Genomic DNA, 16,222 nt, shown 5'->3' on the forward strand with positions numbered 1-16,222 from the left:
GAAGGGCATCCAGCCAGTGAGCACTCGGCTCCATTCAGTTGCCCCGACTCCATCCCGATACTAGGGATTACAGGGTCATAAAAAGAAAAGAAAAATTGCTCGTTGATATTGACTCATTTCTTCCTTGACATCATTAAAAATATTCATTGGATAAATTTTGTATGGTTGGGGGGGATATATGCACGTGTGTCCAGGATCTCAGATTGTATAACTTTAATATAAGGTAGCCAATCAGGCTTTTGAGCCTGGAGCTTTGAAAATGCTTAGGAACCTTTGTAAACACAACCCAGTGGCATCTGACTTAGACTTGACTGAAACTTGGACTTGAATTGATTCACATGTTACAAATATGTGAAGGGTCTAGCTAACCTAAGATGGAGTATAGTGGGTTATGTTTTAGAATTGGGGGCAACGTCCCTCTTCTGGTGGGGTACAGTGAAGATTGAGGGAGTTTTCATGACTGCACAAATTTTTATCAAAGTCACCAACATTCCCCCAAACCTGAGGTTCACTTAAAGGGAAAATGGCCAACCTAGTAGTCCTCTCTTCTTGCTGCTTTCTCTCTTATTCCTTCTGTATCTGTTCTCCAATGGAGCTTCATCTTCCATTGTTTTTCATACAGAATTGTATATATTGCTGACAGTGAACTTCAACCCAGGGAGGGTCTCTAGAGTTGTGCCCATTGCATAGCTGGGAAAGCTGCTTTAATTTAAGGTCTCTTGTTATGACCATGACAAATGCCTGGGCTAATGTTATATTGCACTTTATTTTAAGATGGTGTTTCGTAAACAGAAAAACAAACGCCTTCCTGGAGCTTTGCACAATGTATGGTGTTTGTATATTCTAAGTTTTTAGTATGCAAGAGGAAAACTGTCTTGAGAACTAGTATGGTCAGATAGGAATTGGTTGCCATGACACTGAGAGCAAAAGAACAGAGCAGCAACATCTTGAGTTACATAGTTTTCTTACAGCGGGGAAGCATCTTCTGTTCTGCTCCTGAGCTAAATGCCTATAGAAAATGAAAAGCATCTGAATCATAGTTCTGTGTGCACACTATGAACATACTGTCAAGCATCATCAGCAAAGTAACTTATTATTGGCGGTCCTTGTTTCTACTATTCTTTTTTGTTGTTCAGGAAACTCTGAACAAGGTATATTAGATTGCCAGTGGAATCCATTTTGTTCAGGCCCCCAACCTCAAGGGCTAAAAAAATTTATAGTGTCCCTTCTATTGATATAATCGCATCATTGTCATACCACCCCCATCCTGCCTTTACTAGCTAAAAAATGTAAAAAAGCTTTGAATGTAAAAAAGGAAAATTGCTACATCCAATCTAGGTCTCTCATCGGGACCAAAGAATTTTTCTTCCAAGCTTTCCGACTCGTGCTGGAAGCTCATTAGGGAACTTCTATCTCTCCAGAATATATGACTGTTCTACATATTGTATTTATATGGTTGATGATGGTGTGTAGCTTTTAGTTGTTAATAGGGTGTTGATGGCTTATGAACAAATGGTTAGACAAGGAGACCCGAACTCATTGGTAGCCTCACATTGCAATGAACAAGGACATGCATTCAATTTTGCAGCTACTATGATTGTTGGCCAAGCAGGGATAAAAACAGCCAGAGAAATGATTGAAGCCTGGGAAATGGGCCCCTTGTCAGTCAATAGGAGGTTTGATTTACTACCAGCCTATCAGGTGTTGAGGGCACAACAGCACAAGGAAACAATAATCAATGACTTAATAGCCAGAACCTTGGAAGAATAAACCTTTGGTCCTGGTGACTGGCTCAGATTAGATCCTGCAACATTATCCTGGAATACACATATTTACCTTCTTTGGCAGGAAAATTGCTCTTCTCTATTTTGATGTATAATACAAAATGCTTGCACATTAGGAGCATGCATACATATTATCAAATGTAGTCCGCATTGAGTACTGTTTCATTTTGGCTTGGCAGTTCAATTGAGTTTGTGCTCCTCATCAGAGGGTTAGGATTTTGGCTGCGATATCAGTGTTGGAGCTTGAAATTGGAGAGCTTGGGGTACCTGAGAATATGGTCCCTTTGTTCTTCCTTCCGCTGACTGCAGGGAGAAGCTTTTTTTCTTACTATACTGAGGTTCCAGAAGCAGCTTCCCATTGTCCAGTGGAAGTCCATTGGCTCTCTTTGTGGCTCTAAAGTATCAGTGGGCAACCATTTTGGCCAGAGTCCACACTGAAAACAAGGGCTGGAACGCAGGGGCAAGCGTAGAGTGGGTTTTCATATATAATTTGTTTTTCAGTTCTTGGATGCAGTCAGTGGAGGGAAGAGCAAAGGGATTTTGTTCCCAGTTTATTTTTCACAGTGATAAACCTATTAGTTCAATTGTTTTGTCCTTCTTGCTTAAATAAAGGGGAATCACATTATCCGTTTCCAGTTACGGGCAGGACCACAAGAGAAAGAGAGGGTGAGGGTTTGCCTGGGAACTCGGCACATCTCACGTCCTGATTGTCTACGTGCAGTTGCAGTTCACTTGCTCTATTTTTCCCAGCCTGTTCTTGGCCAGGCCAAGGACTGTTGCTGTTTGGAGAAACTTACACAAACTGTACCTGATTCATGGCAGAAATATGCCCTCCGCCCTCCCCGAACGACTTCTTCTGGATAGCCATTTCTAGTGTTGCTTTACATACTACTTGTTCATTAAGCTGTGGATGGGTGAAAACTGAAAACTTGCAGAGATGCTTTCCTTCTCCCCCCCACTGTTGAAACATTCTTCTGCTTCTGTTCCTGGCTCCCAGCTGTCTCCATCTAAGAGAGTCTCTGGTCCAGATTTTCCTAGCCTGGCTTCATTAAAATTTTTAGGAAAGCCTGTTTTGAGAGTTTGCCCATGTTTTACACATCACTCTGGTGTTCTGCCAGTTTGAAAGATTCTCCCTTTGGCAGGCTGAGAAAGCTATAAGGGACAGAAGAAACAGTCTATACACAAACACGGGGAAATTGTCTCTGTTGGTTGTTTTGTGCCCTCTACTGTTAGTCTTAACTTGCATAATGTTGCTGTTTGTCCCTGCTGCCTGTGTCTAGAAAAAATTAGTTGCCAAAAGGGAAGAAAGTTAATGGATTCAGAGATACATCCAGCAGTTCCTCTTTCTCTGCGTGTGTGATTTCTGTCTCTTTCAACCTTTGTAGTAGATAGAGCCGGCATCATAATCATAAAACTGTAATCGAGCTCTTGCTGAGTCAATCTGCCTTTACTGCAAAGTTAACACATAGTCTGAGTTATGGATAAACTATAAGGTAATTCATTGGCTTTGGTTCAGTGTGTTGTAAGAGCCCAGTTGGTTGTGAAATAGTCAGTAAATCATGGTTGAAAAACTATGGCAGGGGTAATTTTTCAAATCTCTTCAATCATTCTCATATTTTAATAACATTGATCACTGAAAATTGGCGGTATTTTCAGAAACATGAAGTATAATCCTTAACATAAACTTAGCATGGATATAACACAAACAATGAAGTTAAAGATAGCTCCTGATCACTGAAATGTTGGATAGTCATATTGTGCCATAATGTGGGACCTGGGACATAGTACTAAGAAGCCTAACGTACAGTATAATCTATCCCTTTCTATCTAAAAGATCTGCTTCAAGGGAATTCCAATTGTCAAGATTATTCTTTTTTTGTAACTCCTTTTATCTCTCACTGAGATGTGTTTATATGTGGGAATATATATTGCTACTGTGAGTCTTATGGAAGAGTTTTCCTTTATTAGCATGGTGCTGAATGTGAGGGAAAGCTGGGAAGGGATAGTAACTTTTTCTTCACATGTTGAGATATTGGTCATTATTTTTTTCCCTACTCAACAGGAGATAAATTTGCTGCTAATTTCCTGATTAAAAATGGTGCCCGGGTGAATGCTGCAACACTGGGAGATCAACAAACTCCCCTCCATCTTGTGGCATCTTATAACTCCAAGAAGCACAAACCAGAAGTCATGACGGAGATGGCTCAGATTGCGGAGTCCCTCCTAAAGGCAGGAGCCAACCCCAACATGCAAGACAGTCAAGGAAGGTGACTATTGGGTAGCCTGCTGTTTTTGTACGTGTGACTGTTACTCATGAGGTTGATGTGGACATAGGAAGCTTTCCCCAGCCTGAACATCCTCCAGAAGTATCCGCTTAAGCCCAGCATTCTCAGCATTTGCCATATTTGTAGCAGTTTTCTTCATTCGGACATCTCGAGGCTGTTGTAGAATATCAGTTAGTAACTTCATGTGGCTCACTGTTTCACAGTTCTCATTCAAACAGGGTTGCTGGGGATTGAATTTGACACCTTCTGTTAGCAAAGTCATTTGCTCTGTGTTTGAACTGAATCTCAATAATACAACAGCTTGATTTTCACTATCTAAGCCTTAATTCAACATGGTGGCTCCAGAATGCTTTTCAACATAAGATGCTATTCTTCCCAGAGTTCATCTGGAATGGAAGGAAAACCATTTGTCATGTTTTATCAATATTTACTATAGGTTTATATTTAAAAATCCACTGAGAATGTTGGGGAGGGAGCCCAAAAAGAGATTAGATAGAATTTGTTAAAGGTAGTTTAGGTCATGGTAAGGGCTGCACCTACAATTATACATTGTCCATAAAGTTCCTAATGACCTTACATAATAACTAATTCCATTGCTCAAAGATAGCACAATACAGGTTGTCCTCAACATGATTGTTTACCTAACAACTGTTTGAACTACAGCCGACTCCTCAAAGCTGGCTATGACCCAGTTCTGGTGGCCATACACCCCCCAGTTACATGACTGCATGTTGGGTGCTATTGGCTAGCCTGCATCTACAGGCATTCATAGCATTTTGTGGTCATATGACTGTGTTTTACAACATTGTTTGCTGAAACATTTGCCCTTTTGGCAAAAGCAGCTCCTGGCAAACAATGGGTTTACTTTACAATCTCCAGAGTTGCTTAAAGGCCACCACAAAAAATAAAGATCATAAAAAAGGGTCTGATAATGTAGTGACCCATTTTATGATTGTCACAACTTAGAACCTTAATGGACAAGCTCCATTACGGTTGTAAGTGGAAAACTACCTATTCATGATTTGACTTTGGTCACTGGATGAGGAGAAGTTACTGGGGTGTCAGATATCATGGCTAAGAATGAAACCTATCAGAAGGAGGCTGCATGAGTTAAAAATGTGAAAACTCAGTTAACCTGTTTTTTTTATTATTATTATTATTTTCTATGCTGTGTTTTTATAGCTTGTAAGCTGCCTAGAGTCGCTGTGAGCAAGTAGGCGGCCATATGTGTTTCCTAAATAAATAAAAATAAATTGGATGGCATGTCAAACATTGAAGTGATACCCAAGAAGAACCTTGTTGGAAGATAAGCCTAAAACAAATTGTCTGACTTCTGAACAATATTTAATGATAGTCATATTTTTATATAGTCATGATATAAATAAAACTGAAGCCACTGGAGCCAAAAGAAGGAAGGAGTCCCTAATTCTCTCTCCAAGTGTGTTGGGGCTTCTAAATTATGGCAGGTTGCTTTTATGACCTTGCATTTGAAATAACTTTTCCTTCCTTTCTTCCTTAGAACTCCATTGCACTCATCTATTCTTGTGAGAAACGACCAAGTATTCAGTCAGCTGCTGCAGTGCAAACAGTAAGTTTGTGAAAGCCAACAAAATATGGACAAGTTGAGGAAGGTTTATCTGTTGGACTGCTATTTTAAATAATGTTGCTAAGAACCATTTGTTACATTAGGTTACAGCCTGGAAGAATTATTTGCATTTATCAAAAAATTATAATAACAGTTAATCTTATAAGTCAGTAAGTTTGTCTGATATTCTTTGGCTCTAAAAATTAAACATTTATTATTATTACTTTCTCCAGAAGGCAGAAAATGCAAAATGTAGCCGTTGAAAGCCTAGCCCAGTAAATAAGGGACAAACATTCCCCCAATAGTAGAAGGTCCTGATTTTCACTATGTTGGAACAAAGACCATATCTCCAGCATGATGGAAAATAAGACTCTGTGGTTCTTCTTAGACTTGATCTGGAACTGAAGGACCACGAAGGAAGTACCGCCCTGTGGCTTGCGGTTCAATATATTACCATGTCTTCTGACCTGTCTGTCAACCCCTTTGAGGATGTCCCTGTGCAAAACGGCAATTATTTTGATGAGAACAGCTTTGCCGCTAGACTCATCCAACGAGGGAGCAATACTGATGCTCCAGATACAGTGACAGGTGAGAGAATGTGAGGCTGCCAAGAAATTAAAGAGCGGGGCTTAGCTGGGAGGGCCGGCTGAATTTGTATTTATTGCTCTTAATTTTGCTCTGCTTGTTGGTGGTTGCTTGTAGGAAGCTGCTTGTTACAGAGAGCTGCGGAGGCCGAAAATGAAGCTGCAGCACTGTTCCTAGCCACACACGGGGCCACAGTCAATCACAGGAATAAATGGGTAGGTCTGAAGAAAGGAATATTGAATGCAAAGGATGGTGGTTGGTCTGTCCCAAAGTAGTTGTCGCTGCGGTTCCTTTTGTACCGTGTCATGAGATATGGGTCAATACCATGGAAGCTCTTACTGCAAAATGTAACGGTAGAAGGTATACAGGTAGTCCTCAACTTAACAACAGTTTGTTTAGTGGCTGCTCGAAGTTATGATCCTGGAAAAAGTGACTTGTGACTGGTTTTCATACTCAGGACCATTGCAGCAACCCCGTGGTCACGTGATCAAAATTCAGATCCTTGGCAACTGGCTCGTATTTATGACGGTTGCAGCGTCCTGGAGTTATGCGATCACTTTTTGCAACTTTTTGATCAGCAAAGTCCATGGGGAAGCCAGATTCACTTAACCATGTTACTAATTGAACAGCTGTAGTGATTCATTTAATAACTGTGGCAAGGAAGGTCATAAAATGGGGCAAACGTCACTTAACAATGGTCTCACTTAGCAACAAAAATTTTGGACTCCATTGTGGTCGTAAGCCAAGGACTAGCTGTATTGTTCTTAGAGAGTAAATAATATGCCTTGATTTCATCCTCAGTCACATCTCATAATCAACAACCAAAGACCCAAGCATTTAATTCTTTAATCCTGCCATTTGTGTAATAGCAATAGCACTTAAACTTATATACCACTTTATAGTGCTTTATAGTACTTTTTCTAAGTGGTTTACAGAATCAGCATATTGCCCCCAACAATCTGGGTGTCAGGACTCCAACATGCACCCCCTTTTGAGTTGACACTGGGTCCTCATTTTACTGACCTCAGAAGGATGGAAGCTTGAAGCCTGGTGGGAGTCGATCTGCCAAATTGCAGGCAGCTGGCTGTCAGCAGAAGTAGTTTGCAGTACTGCACTTTAACCACTGCACCACCAAGACTCGTAATGCATCCCCTGAGCCACCGGATCATATGTGAGACCATCCAGGGCAGTTTTATTTATTTCCTTAGCAATATGTCTACCTCTGTATGATGTGTGTTGTTCATCCTTCAGCCAGGTTCCTTGAATGGCAGCCTGATCCGAATAATAAAAAAAAAGTTTTTACCTTTAAAAGATACAGTGCACAAGAAAAAGGGGAAGGAGGAAGAAAACAGCTTAGATAGAAATACATTCATTACTGGTTTTTTTTTTAAATTTTATGGTGGAATGAAAACAATTCAAGTCACCTTGTTTGATTCCTTTCAATTTCTTGCACAATACTGGGAGCTCTTGACTAACGACTAGTTGTTTAGCAACTGTTCAAAGTTATGATGCCCCCCACCCCCCCCAAAAAAGGGCCATCATTCCTGGCTTCAAAGTTTCAGTGATGGTTGCCTGCCCTGCAGTTACATGTTTGCATTTTGGGTGCTTGGCAACTGACCCACATTTACTACCATTTGCAGTGGTCTGCAAGGACATGATCACAATCTATGACATTTTTTTTTTGCCAGAAATTGATGTTCACTTCTGGTTTCTGACAAAAAAAAAATGCCCATTGCAGAAAATGGGTTTACTTAACAATGCAATGTTTCTTTTACAACCTCCATGGTTGCTTAATGACTGCCAACAAAAAGTTATAAAATCGAGTTGGTCATGTGATCACCCACCTAACAACTGGCACAATTCACGGCCATAATTTTCAGATTCAGTTATGGTTGTAAGTTGAGGACTACCTGTATGATAGCCTGGCTGCCTTTAACTGGCCATTGAGAATCCAAGGCTGCTGCTGAGAATATAATTGCTTGCCTTTCTCTGGTGTGAAGCCCAGCTGTGGTAGGGGGTGGTGGTTTTTGGAGGGGATTAGGGGAGGGTGGTATAGAAGGCAGGCCATACAATCAGATGAACTCACATCTGTCTTCAGAAACAATTCATCCCAGGTTCAGATTAGATTGATGATAGCAAAGTTCATGTCAGCACGTGAGACTTGAGGTCTGGGCTGCTTAGCTCTGGGAAGTCTTTTTCAGGAGCTTACCGCCCCCACCCCCCCAATTCTCCCAGCAGATGCCTTTCATTTCTCCAACTTTTCTTTTTTTAAAGGGTGAAACACCGCTGCACACAGCCTGCCAGCACGGTCTAGCCAATCTCACAGCTGAGTTGCTGCAACAGGGAGCTAACCCAAATATCCAGACAGAGAAAGCAGCACCTGCCCCAAAGGGGACTGTCATGCCTGGCACTGCGGATAGTGTTAGTTTGCAAACTCCTCTTCATATGGCAATAGCCTATAACCACCCAGACGTGGTATCGGTCATCCTGGAGCAAAAAGGTAAGATGTTCAGTGAAACTTTAGGTACGGAGTTGCTCACCGGAAAGCATCAGAGTAGAATGAATAAAACCAAGGAGTAGGAAAAGGGTCACCTGGAAGAGGTTCGCTTGAGAGTTAAAGAGAAGAACCAAGAGGAAAAATCTGAGAAGGTGATGAAAATAACAGAGCTGGAAAGAACCTTGGAGGTCTTTTAGCCCAATTCCCTGCTCAAGCAGGAAATCCTATACTAATCCTATACTAAATCAAATCAAAAAGGAGACTGGGAATTTATACTTCTCTTTGTAAATGGGAGAGTGGGGGCCATAAAAGGAGATCTCTAACAACTTGGTCCAGAGCAGAGGTGAACAACCTTTATGATTGAGAGAGCGTCCTCAACACTTTGTAGAGAGAAAAGGTCGCATAACTCAACTTCTGACTGTAATTGGGACCAGGATTTCTCTTGCTAAGGAAGATGATTGTTAAATGAGTCATACCCAGTTTTATGCCACAGCTAAGCAAATCACTGCAGTTGTTAAATGAATCCTATGGCTAACTTCACCATCACCTTGCTTAGAAATGGAAATTCTGGTTCCAATTGTATTTGTAAGTATATGATCAGATTGAGACATCCTGCTTTTTGAACAGTAGCTTCCATTTTATATTTACAGCTGGGGATTCTAGAACTTATAGTTTAAGGACCACCTATAAGTTCTAGAATTCCCAGCTGTGAATATAAAATGGAAGCTACTGTTCAAAAGGCAGGATGTCTCAATCTGATCATTTAAAGCAAAAGGATCTTATTTAGCCCTTCTCGGTCTGGCTCCAAACAGATAGATTAGGACTACAAAACTCAGAATTCTCAACCAGGATGACCTTTATGATGGTTGAATCACTGATTATGAAAATTAAATGGAAGATGATATGTTCAAGTTAAAAAAATAAAAAAAACTTATAAAGAAAAGAAAATTAAAGACTAATATATCTGGATTCCAGGTCAAGCTAGGATGCTGTGGATTTTGACTAAGAGTTTTGAAAATTGTAATTCACAACATACTTTAGCACGTTAAGTTAGAATGTTTAGAAAAACCTGAGTTTTATTTTTTGGGTTTTTTTAGCTAACGCTCTTCATGCGACCAACAACTTGCAAATCATTCCAGACTTCAGTCTCAAGGATTCTAGAGATCAAACTGTGCTAGGATTAGCATTGTGGACAGGTAAGCATTGAAACAAGCATAATATCAGTATGGTAGGTTGAAGAGGCTTTCTTTTGCAAAATAAAAGCAAGTGTCGTTTTAGAAATTAAGGATATAGTCCAGGCAACCAATCAAACGATTCACCAAGAAAGACTTTTCTGTGCTCTCTCGATTGAAATGAATGAGAGTTTAAAGCACTATCCAACCTGATGTTTTAAATCCTGTTTTCAAATGCAGGGGAGGTTTAGTTATTTCATGTCATTACCCACCCTTTATTCTTTACAAGTGGTGGCTCAGCAGCACAAGTTTGCTAGGGTGTTCTCTGAAACGGTTAGCTTTTGCAAGCCAAGGCACTTGTGGGCAGAGATGCATCCTAAAAAGCTGATGAGGTCAGGATCGAAAAAAAGAAGCTGCCAGGATAAAAAAAAAATGGTTTCATTTAAATTTCATTTAAATTTCAATTAAATACAGTTTATGATTTTACAGAGAGAGAGGGGAAGAGAGAGAACGAGAACATTTTCCCCTAACATCCCCTTAAAAATTCAAATTCAGTGGCAGCTTTTGGGAGCATCTAGAGCAGGAGTCCCAACCTTTTTGGTTCCACAGACTGACACCGGTGGCGGCTTCAGTGGCGGCAGGTGGAATGGTTTTGTGTATCCAACCTAAATCCTGTGCATGCGCAAATGAAACCCTCCCTCCCTCCCACCCCAGGTTCAGCAGCTCGGTAATAGTCTAGAGACATTTGACAGCTAACAGAATTCTGTATGTGAACTTAGGACTTAAGCACAAAATAATCTTTACTAATTTTGTACTTTCCAGGTATGCTGACCTTGAGCACATAAAATCTAGCTATCATGTACCCCTAAGCACTTGGAAGGTTCTGGGCTTTCTGATGCTGAATTTAAAATAATTAAAATAGTTAACAAGTAAACTACATCTTAGGAATGTTATTGAAAACCTGGACTGGGAAGCTGTCTTAAGTTGACCCAAGCTCCTTAGATTAAAAATGCCATAAATTTCTTGCCCCTTTTCCCATCAGGTATGCACAAGATTGCAGCTCAACTCCTGGGCTCTGGAGCCTCCATCAATGACACGATGTCAGATGGACAGACTCTGCTACACATGGCAATACAGAGACAGGATAGCAAGAGTGCCTTGTTCCTCCTAGAGCATCAAGCCGATATCAGTGTCAGGTAATAAGAGGAGGGAATTACTTCTGTATTTGCACGAAACTCTTGGCAGGCTTTCAGAATTCAATTTTTAGGCTCCAAGCAGAAGAGGGGAACCAGCCCAAGAATCCATTTTATTAAATTAATTGCCGGTTAAATATCAAAACATTTCTCATAGCTGACTTGAGTCTTTTGACCGTCTCCATGCCGTAGACCAGTGGTGGCTAATCTTTTGGGGCTTCTGTGCCCAAAATTGTGGGCTCGCTCACGTGTGCACACACACTCTTGCCCCCTGCGCATACGTGTGCAAACCCACCCACCCACCCGCCGCCCCCTTACCTGCACTGAGCCTCCCAGCTGATTTTCGGCCCATTTGACGCCTTTTTTGGCCTCCCAGTGGCTTGAGAATAGCTTCTGTAGCCTTTGCAGGGCAAAAAATAGGTCTGTTTTGTTACTTCCGATGTTACAGACGAAGCAGACTTATTTTTTGGCCTGCAAAGGCTGCAGAAGCTGTCCTCAAACAGGCCAAAAATCAGCTGTGAGGTGCGCACATGCACAGTGAAGTAAGTTTCCCTGCAGCTCGCGTGCCGGCACAAATGGGCACGCATGTCATAGGTTTGCCACCACGGCCCTAGACACTTTGAGAGGGGCTCATTTTTAAAATGCTCTTATAATGGTGTTATTTTTTGTAACTGTGGATGCATATTTTAGTTTCCATTGAGAGATTCAGTAACAGACAATATTACACAAGCCAGAATTTTCCAGAAGTGGCTTTTTGTCAGAAAATGTACTTTATTAAGGTAGACCAATGGATTTGCTATTTCTTTTGTTTCCCATTGAAAATTGTAGGAACATATGCATTATTGAGAGTTTGTTCTTACATGGTAAGAGACAAACAGCCAGAGGCCAGGACCAGGAATCCAGGTCTCCTGCTCAGGCAAGAGATTAAAAAAAAATTAACTAGAATTTCAGTATAACATACAGAATTATTAAAGGCTAGGGTTAGCACTTGTTTTACATGAAGAAAGCTCTACCTTTAACTTCTGGCATTGTCTGTGGAAAAGGCCTTGGGTAATAGGAGGTAGATGGGCAGGAACACGTATGAAATCTTGGAGCTCAACTCATTCTTTATAGAGCAGTTAGTGTGAGCAGATGGACTTTTCATTTTCAAGAACAGCAAATGTACAATAGTTCTCCAATCATATTCTCCAATTTATCTAGTTGAAATAATAATTATTAAAAACATGGAGAACTGAATGTTTAGCTTTTTTACTGCTTTTCAGACAATGAGAACTACATGAGCATTTATGGGGTTTGCCACTGTTTTGAAAGCAAAATACTTACAGGGTTTTTGAAAGGTTTTGAGGGTCACCTCTCAATAACATCTAAGGATAACATCCAATTAAAGAGTCATTTCATACAATTACTCCTTGCTGCTAACTTGTATAATAATTTTCCCCTTCTGTGTCACTACAGAGTGCAGTTCTGCTGCATGTTTTGATAAACTCTTGTTTGTGATCCCAGAGGGAAACCAATTAAGGGGTGGAACTGTGATTATATTAATCAGGTATTGAGTAGTAAGGATTTCCTGTCAGAAGTAAAAGTCTAAGAAATAGAGTTTACATTGCCTTTATCACAGGACTCAAGATGGAGAGACAGCTCTTCAGCTAGCTATCAAAAACCAGCTACCCTTGGTAGTTGATGCAATCTGCACCAGAGGAGCAGACATGTCTGTGCCAGATGAGAAGGGGAACCCGCCCCTCTGGCTTGCTCTTGAAAATAATCTGGAAGATATTGCTTCAACACTGGTAAGAGGGAATGGAACTGATAAAGTTAAGAATAAATGTTACAATCTTAAGTATTTTGAAAAACCTCCAGCAATGGAGCACCCACAACTCCGGGAGGCAAGCTATTCTACTGATTAATTGTTCTCATTTCAGAAAATTTCTCCTTACTTCTAGGTTGGATCTCTCTTTAACAAGCTTCCACCCATTACTTCTTGTCCTGTCCTCTGATGCTTTGGAGAAGAAGTTAATCCCCTCTTCTTGTGACAGCCTCTCACGTACCAGAAGGCCGTTATCATGTTCCTTCTAATTCTTCTGATAGGCTAGACCTGTGATGGCCAACCTATGCCACACATGCCGGAAGTGGCATGCAGAGCCATCTCTCCAGGCATGCCAGTTCTGGCCAGTTCCAGCATATATATGTGTGCTGGCCATCTGGTCTTCACGTGCGCGGGACCACCAGAAACTGGAAGAGCAGTTCCCTGGATTGCATGTGCACACCGGGCAGCTGGTGGTCTTCGCACACGCATGCGCGTTAGAAACCGGATGACCAGGTGGCTGGCGCGTATATGTGCGCCGGGAAGCTAAGCTTCCGGTTTCTGGCACTCCCACGCACATGCGTTGGGGAGCTGCTCTTATGATTTCTGGTGCGTGTGCACACGCTCCTGTTTCAGAGCTTGGTGCTAAAAAGCTAGACCCAGGGGTGGGATTCTATCAGTTCGCACCTATTCACTAGAACCGGTTGTTAACATTCTAAGCAGTTTGGAGAACCGGTTGTTAGAAGAAATTACTGGCCTAATCCTGTAAGGAAGGCAGGAAGGAAACACTCTGGTGTTGCTTACAGAAACTGCCTCTCCGTTAACCCTTATTACATTCTTGGCAGGACTAGACTTCCTGTCTCAGGAACTTCGCTGGAGTTTTTTTTCCTTCCTTTGCTGGTACTTTGCTTGTGTGGAGTGATCATTCAAAGTTACAATGGCACTGAAAAAAGTGACTTATGACCATTTTTCACACTTACAACTGTTGCAGTCATGAGAGGCCAGGCGAGGAGATGCGTGCCTCGATGTGAGTGATATTGAGTTGGCCACACCCAGCCAATAACATGACCACCAAACCACATCCATCCAGTAACATGACCACCAAACCACACCAATCAACTAAGCCACGCCCACAGAACCGGTTGTTAAAAAATTTGAATCCCACCCCTGGCTAGACCTATCTAGCTCCCTCACCTGTACACCATACAATTTAGCCCCCAGACCAGCCCCCTTTGTTGCTTTTCTTTGCATGCTATCTAGGCTCTCAGCATCTTTAGTGTATCATGCCGACCAGAGCTGTACACAGTATTGCAAGTGTAGCCTCACTAGGGAGGTATAAAGTGGTACTATCATTTCTCATGATCTTGATGCTATCTCTCTGTTGATGCAGCCTACAACTATGTTGGCTTTTTTGGCAGCTGAAGCTGCTGGCTCATACTTAAGTGGTGGTCCAATAGGCCCCTTATATCCATCTCACAGTTACTACTATTGAGCCAGGTACTGCCTATTCTATTGATTTTTTCCTGCCTAAGTTCAGGAAAGTACATTTTAATAGAGACCAAATAAATAAATGCAATTTTCAAGGTTGAACAGCCTGCATACTCTTTGTTTATATATACACATAAGAAAGGCAGATTATGATATAAAGATGTCTGTTTTTCATTCCAGAAGTCACTTCTCTAAGACTTTTTGTTTTAAAAAAAAGTCATACATTTTCATATGTTGAATGTATCCCTTTATCTCTTGCTTGCAGGTAAGGCACGGCTGTGATGCAACTTGCTGGGGCCCAGGACCAAGTGGTTGTTTACAGACATTGCTGCACCGGGCCATTGACGAGAACAGCGAACAGATTGCCTGCTTCTTGATCCGCAGGTCGGGGGTGGGGGAACCCCATAGTACAAAAGTTTACAGCATTTTGTGATGCAATTTATATGATTATCCTATAAATCCAGCCATTCCTGGTTCACTATAAGCTGGTTTTGCTGAAAACCAAAGTAAATGCTGGTTTTCTGCAAAATTGTCATAAAACACGGTCGTGTGACCATGGGGCACTGCGAAGTGCTGTAAATGGTGGCAATTGCCCAGTACCTTACATGCAGTCACGTGACAGAATTGGGTCGTAAGTATTCCTAGACAGGTCCTTCACAACATTGAACAGTCACAAGTTGCGGACTACCTCTATTGGCCACTCTAGACTGATGTGGACACAATTTTGCAGGGCCATTCTGTCTGGGCAGTAGACGAGACCGATGCTTTCAAACAGCTCTCTCCATGCTGTCTCCCAGGCTGTTGAGTAGATCCCCAGCTTGGAACCATGGATCAGCCTGAACAGCAGCCGACTAGTAGTGCTGCAGGAGAGCAGGTTACTCAATGTATTAGGAGAGAGAAAGCCAACGCTCTCCTGTTTCACCACACAGCTCTCTCAGTGCCCATTCAGGCTATTTTTAAATACATCTTTAAGTGCTTTTCTGAAATAGCATTAAAACTCACGTTCAAAAGAAACATAAGGAGCTGTTGATCAGCTGTGTTTTTAGAAGGAGGCTTAACGCTATGCCAGAATAATGCTAAACATAAGCCAAAAGAAGCATATCACCTGATTCCCTTTCAAAACACCTGCAGAAAGCACTCCTGCAGAAGCAAATGTTCTAGCTGAGTGTCAGAATGCATGTCTCCCCCCAGCTGTGGTGCTACCCTAGTTAAGGAGAACTGTTGCTGGAGGTTCTTTTGATAGCTGTTGAACCTTGGTTGGATGGGAAGCCAGTATCTCTATCCTTAAAGATCCGTGTACTTTCTAAATAGGGCATTATAATTTCTTGGTGTGGTGCAATAATAGGATAGAGCAGGCGTCTCCAACCTTGACAACTTTAAGACTTGTGCACTTCAACTCCCAGAATTCCTTAGCCAGCAAAGCTGGCTGAGGAATTCTGGGAGTTGAAGTGCACGAGTCTTAAAGTTGTCAAGGTTGGAGAGCCCTGGGATAGAGATCACTAATATGGGCATGACATTTTATGCAGGTATAGTTCTCTTCCCATTTGAGGACTGGTGGATATCATTTTAACTCTAGCTTTTAAAATGGAGCAAGTTCCTTTTTTTTTTTTACAGTCTGGAATTTTTGAATGCTTCAGGCTGATCCTTTAATGCTACTTTCTTCCCAGTGGCTGTGATGTGAACAGCCCAAGGCAGCCAGGTGCCAATGGAGAAGGTGATGAGGAGGCTCATGATAGACAGACGCCATTGCACTTGGCAGCTTGCTGGGGACTTGAAGAAACTGTACAATGCCTTCTGGAGTTTGGTGCCAACGTAAATGCACAGGTATGTGA

At 41.7% G+C, this 16,222-nt stretch overlaps 1 protein-coding gene across 2 annotated transcripts in view; it reads left to right on the top strand.

The window, feature by feature from the left end:
- The window catches only part of ANKFY1 (ankyrin repeat and FYVE domain containing 1), a 58,382-nt gene that overhangs the window by 27,241 nt on the left and 14,919 nt on the right, over positions 1-16,222 (top strand). For both annotated transcript variants that reach the window (XM_026708706.2, XM_026708707.2), the window contains exons 8-17: positions 3,847-4,051; positions 5,589-5,657; positions 6,043-6,242; positions 6,357-6,454; positions 8,514-8,739; positions 9,834-9,932; positions 10,951-11,104; positions 12,720-12,888; positions 14,656-14,774; positions 16,058-16,214. In XM_026708706.2, coding sequence (XP_026564491.1) covers positions 3,847-4,051; positions 5,589-5,657; positions 6,043-6,242; positions 6,357-6,454; positions 8,514-8,739; positions 9,834-9,932; positions 10,951-11,104; positions 12,720-12,888; positions 14,656-14,774; positions 16,058-16,214 — 1,496 coding nt within the window. The remainder of the gene's footprint in view (positions 1-3,846; positions 4,052-5,588; positions 5,658-6,042; positions 6,243-6,356; positions 6,455-8,513; positions 8,740-9,833; positions 9,933-10,950; positions 11,105-12,719; positions 12,889-14,655; positions 14,775-16,057; positions 16,215-16,222) is intronic.

This window comes from Pseudonaja textilis, chromosome 1, assembly GCF_049901715.1.
Source record: "Pseudonaja textilis isolate UNSWEBS1 chromosome 1, rPseTex1.2, whole genome shotgun sequence".
NCBI classification, from domain to species: Eukaryota; Metazoa; Chordata; class Lepidosauria; order Squamata; family Elapidae; genus Pseudonaja; species Pseudonaja textilis.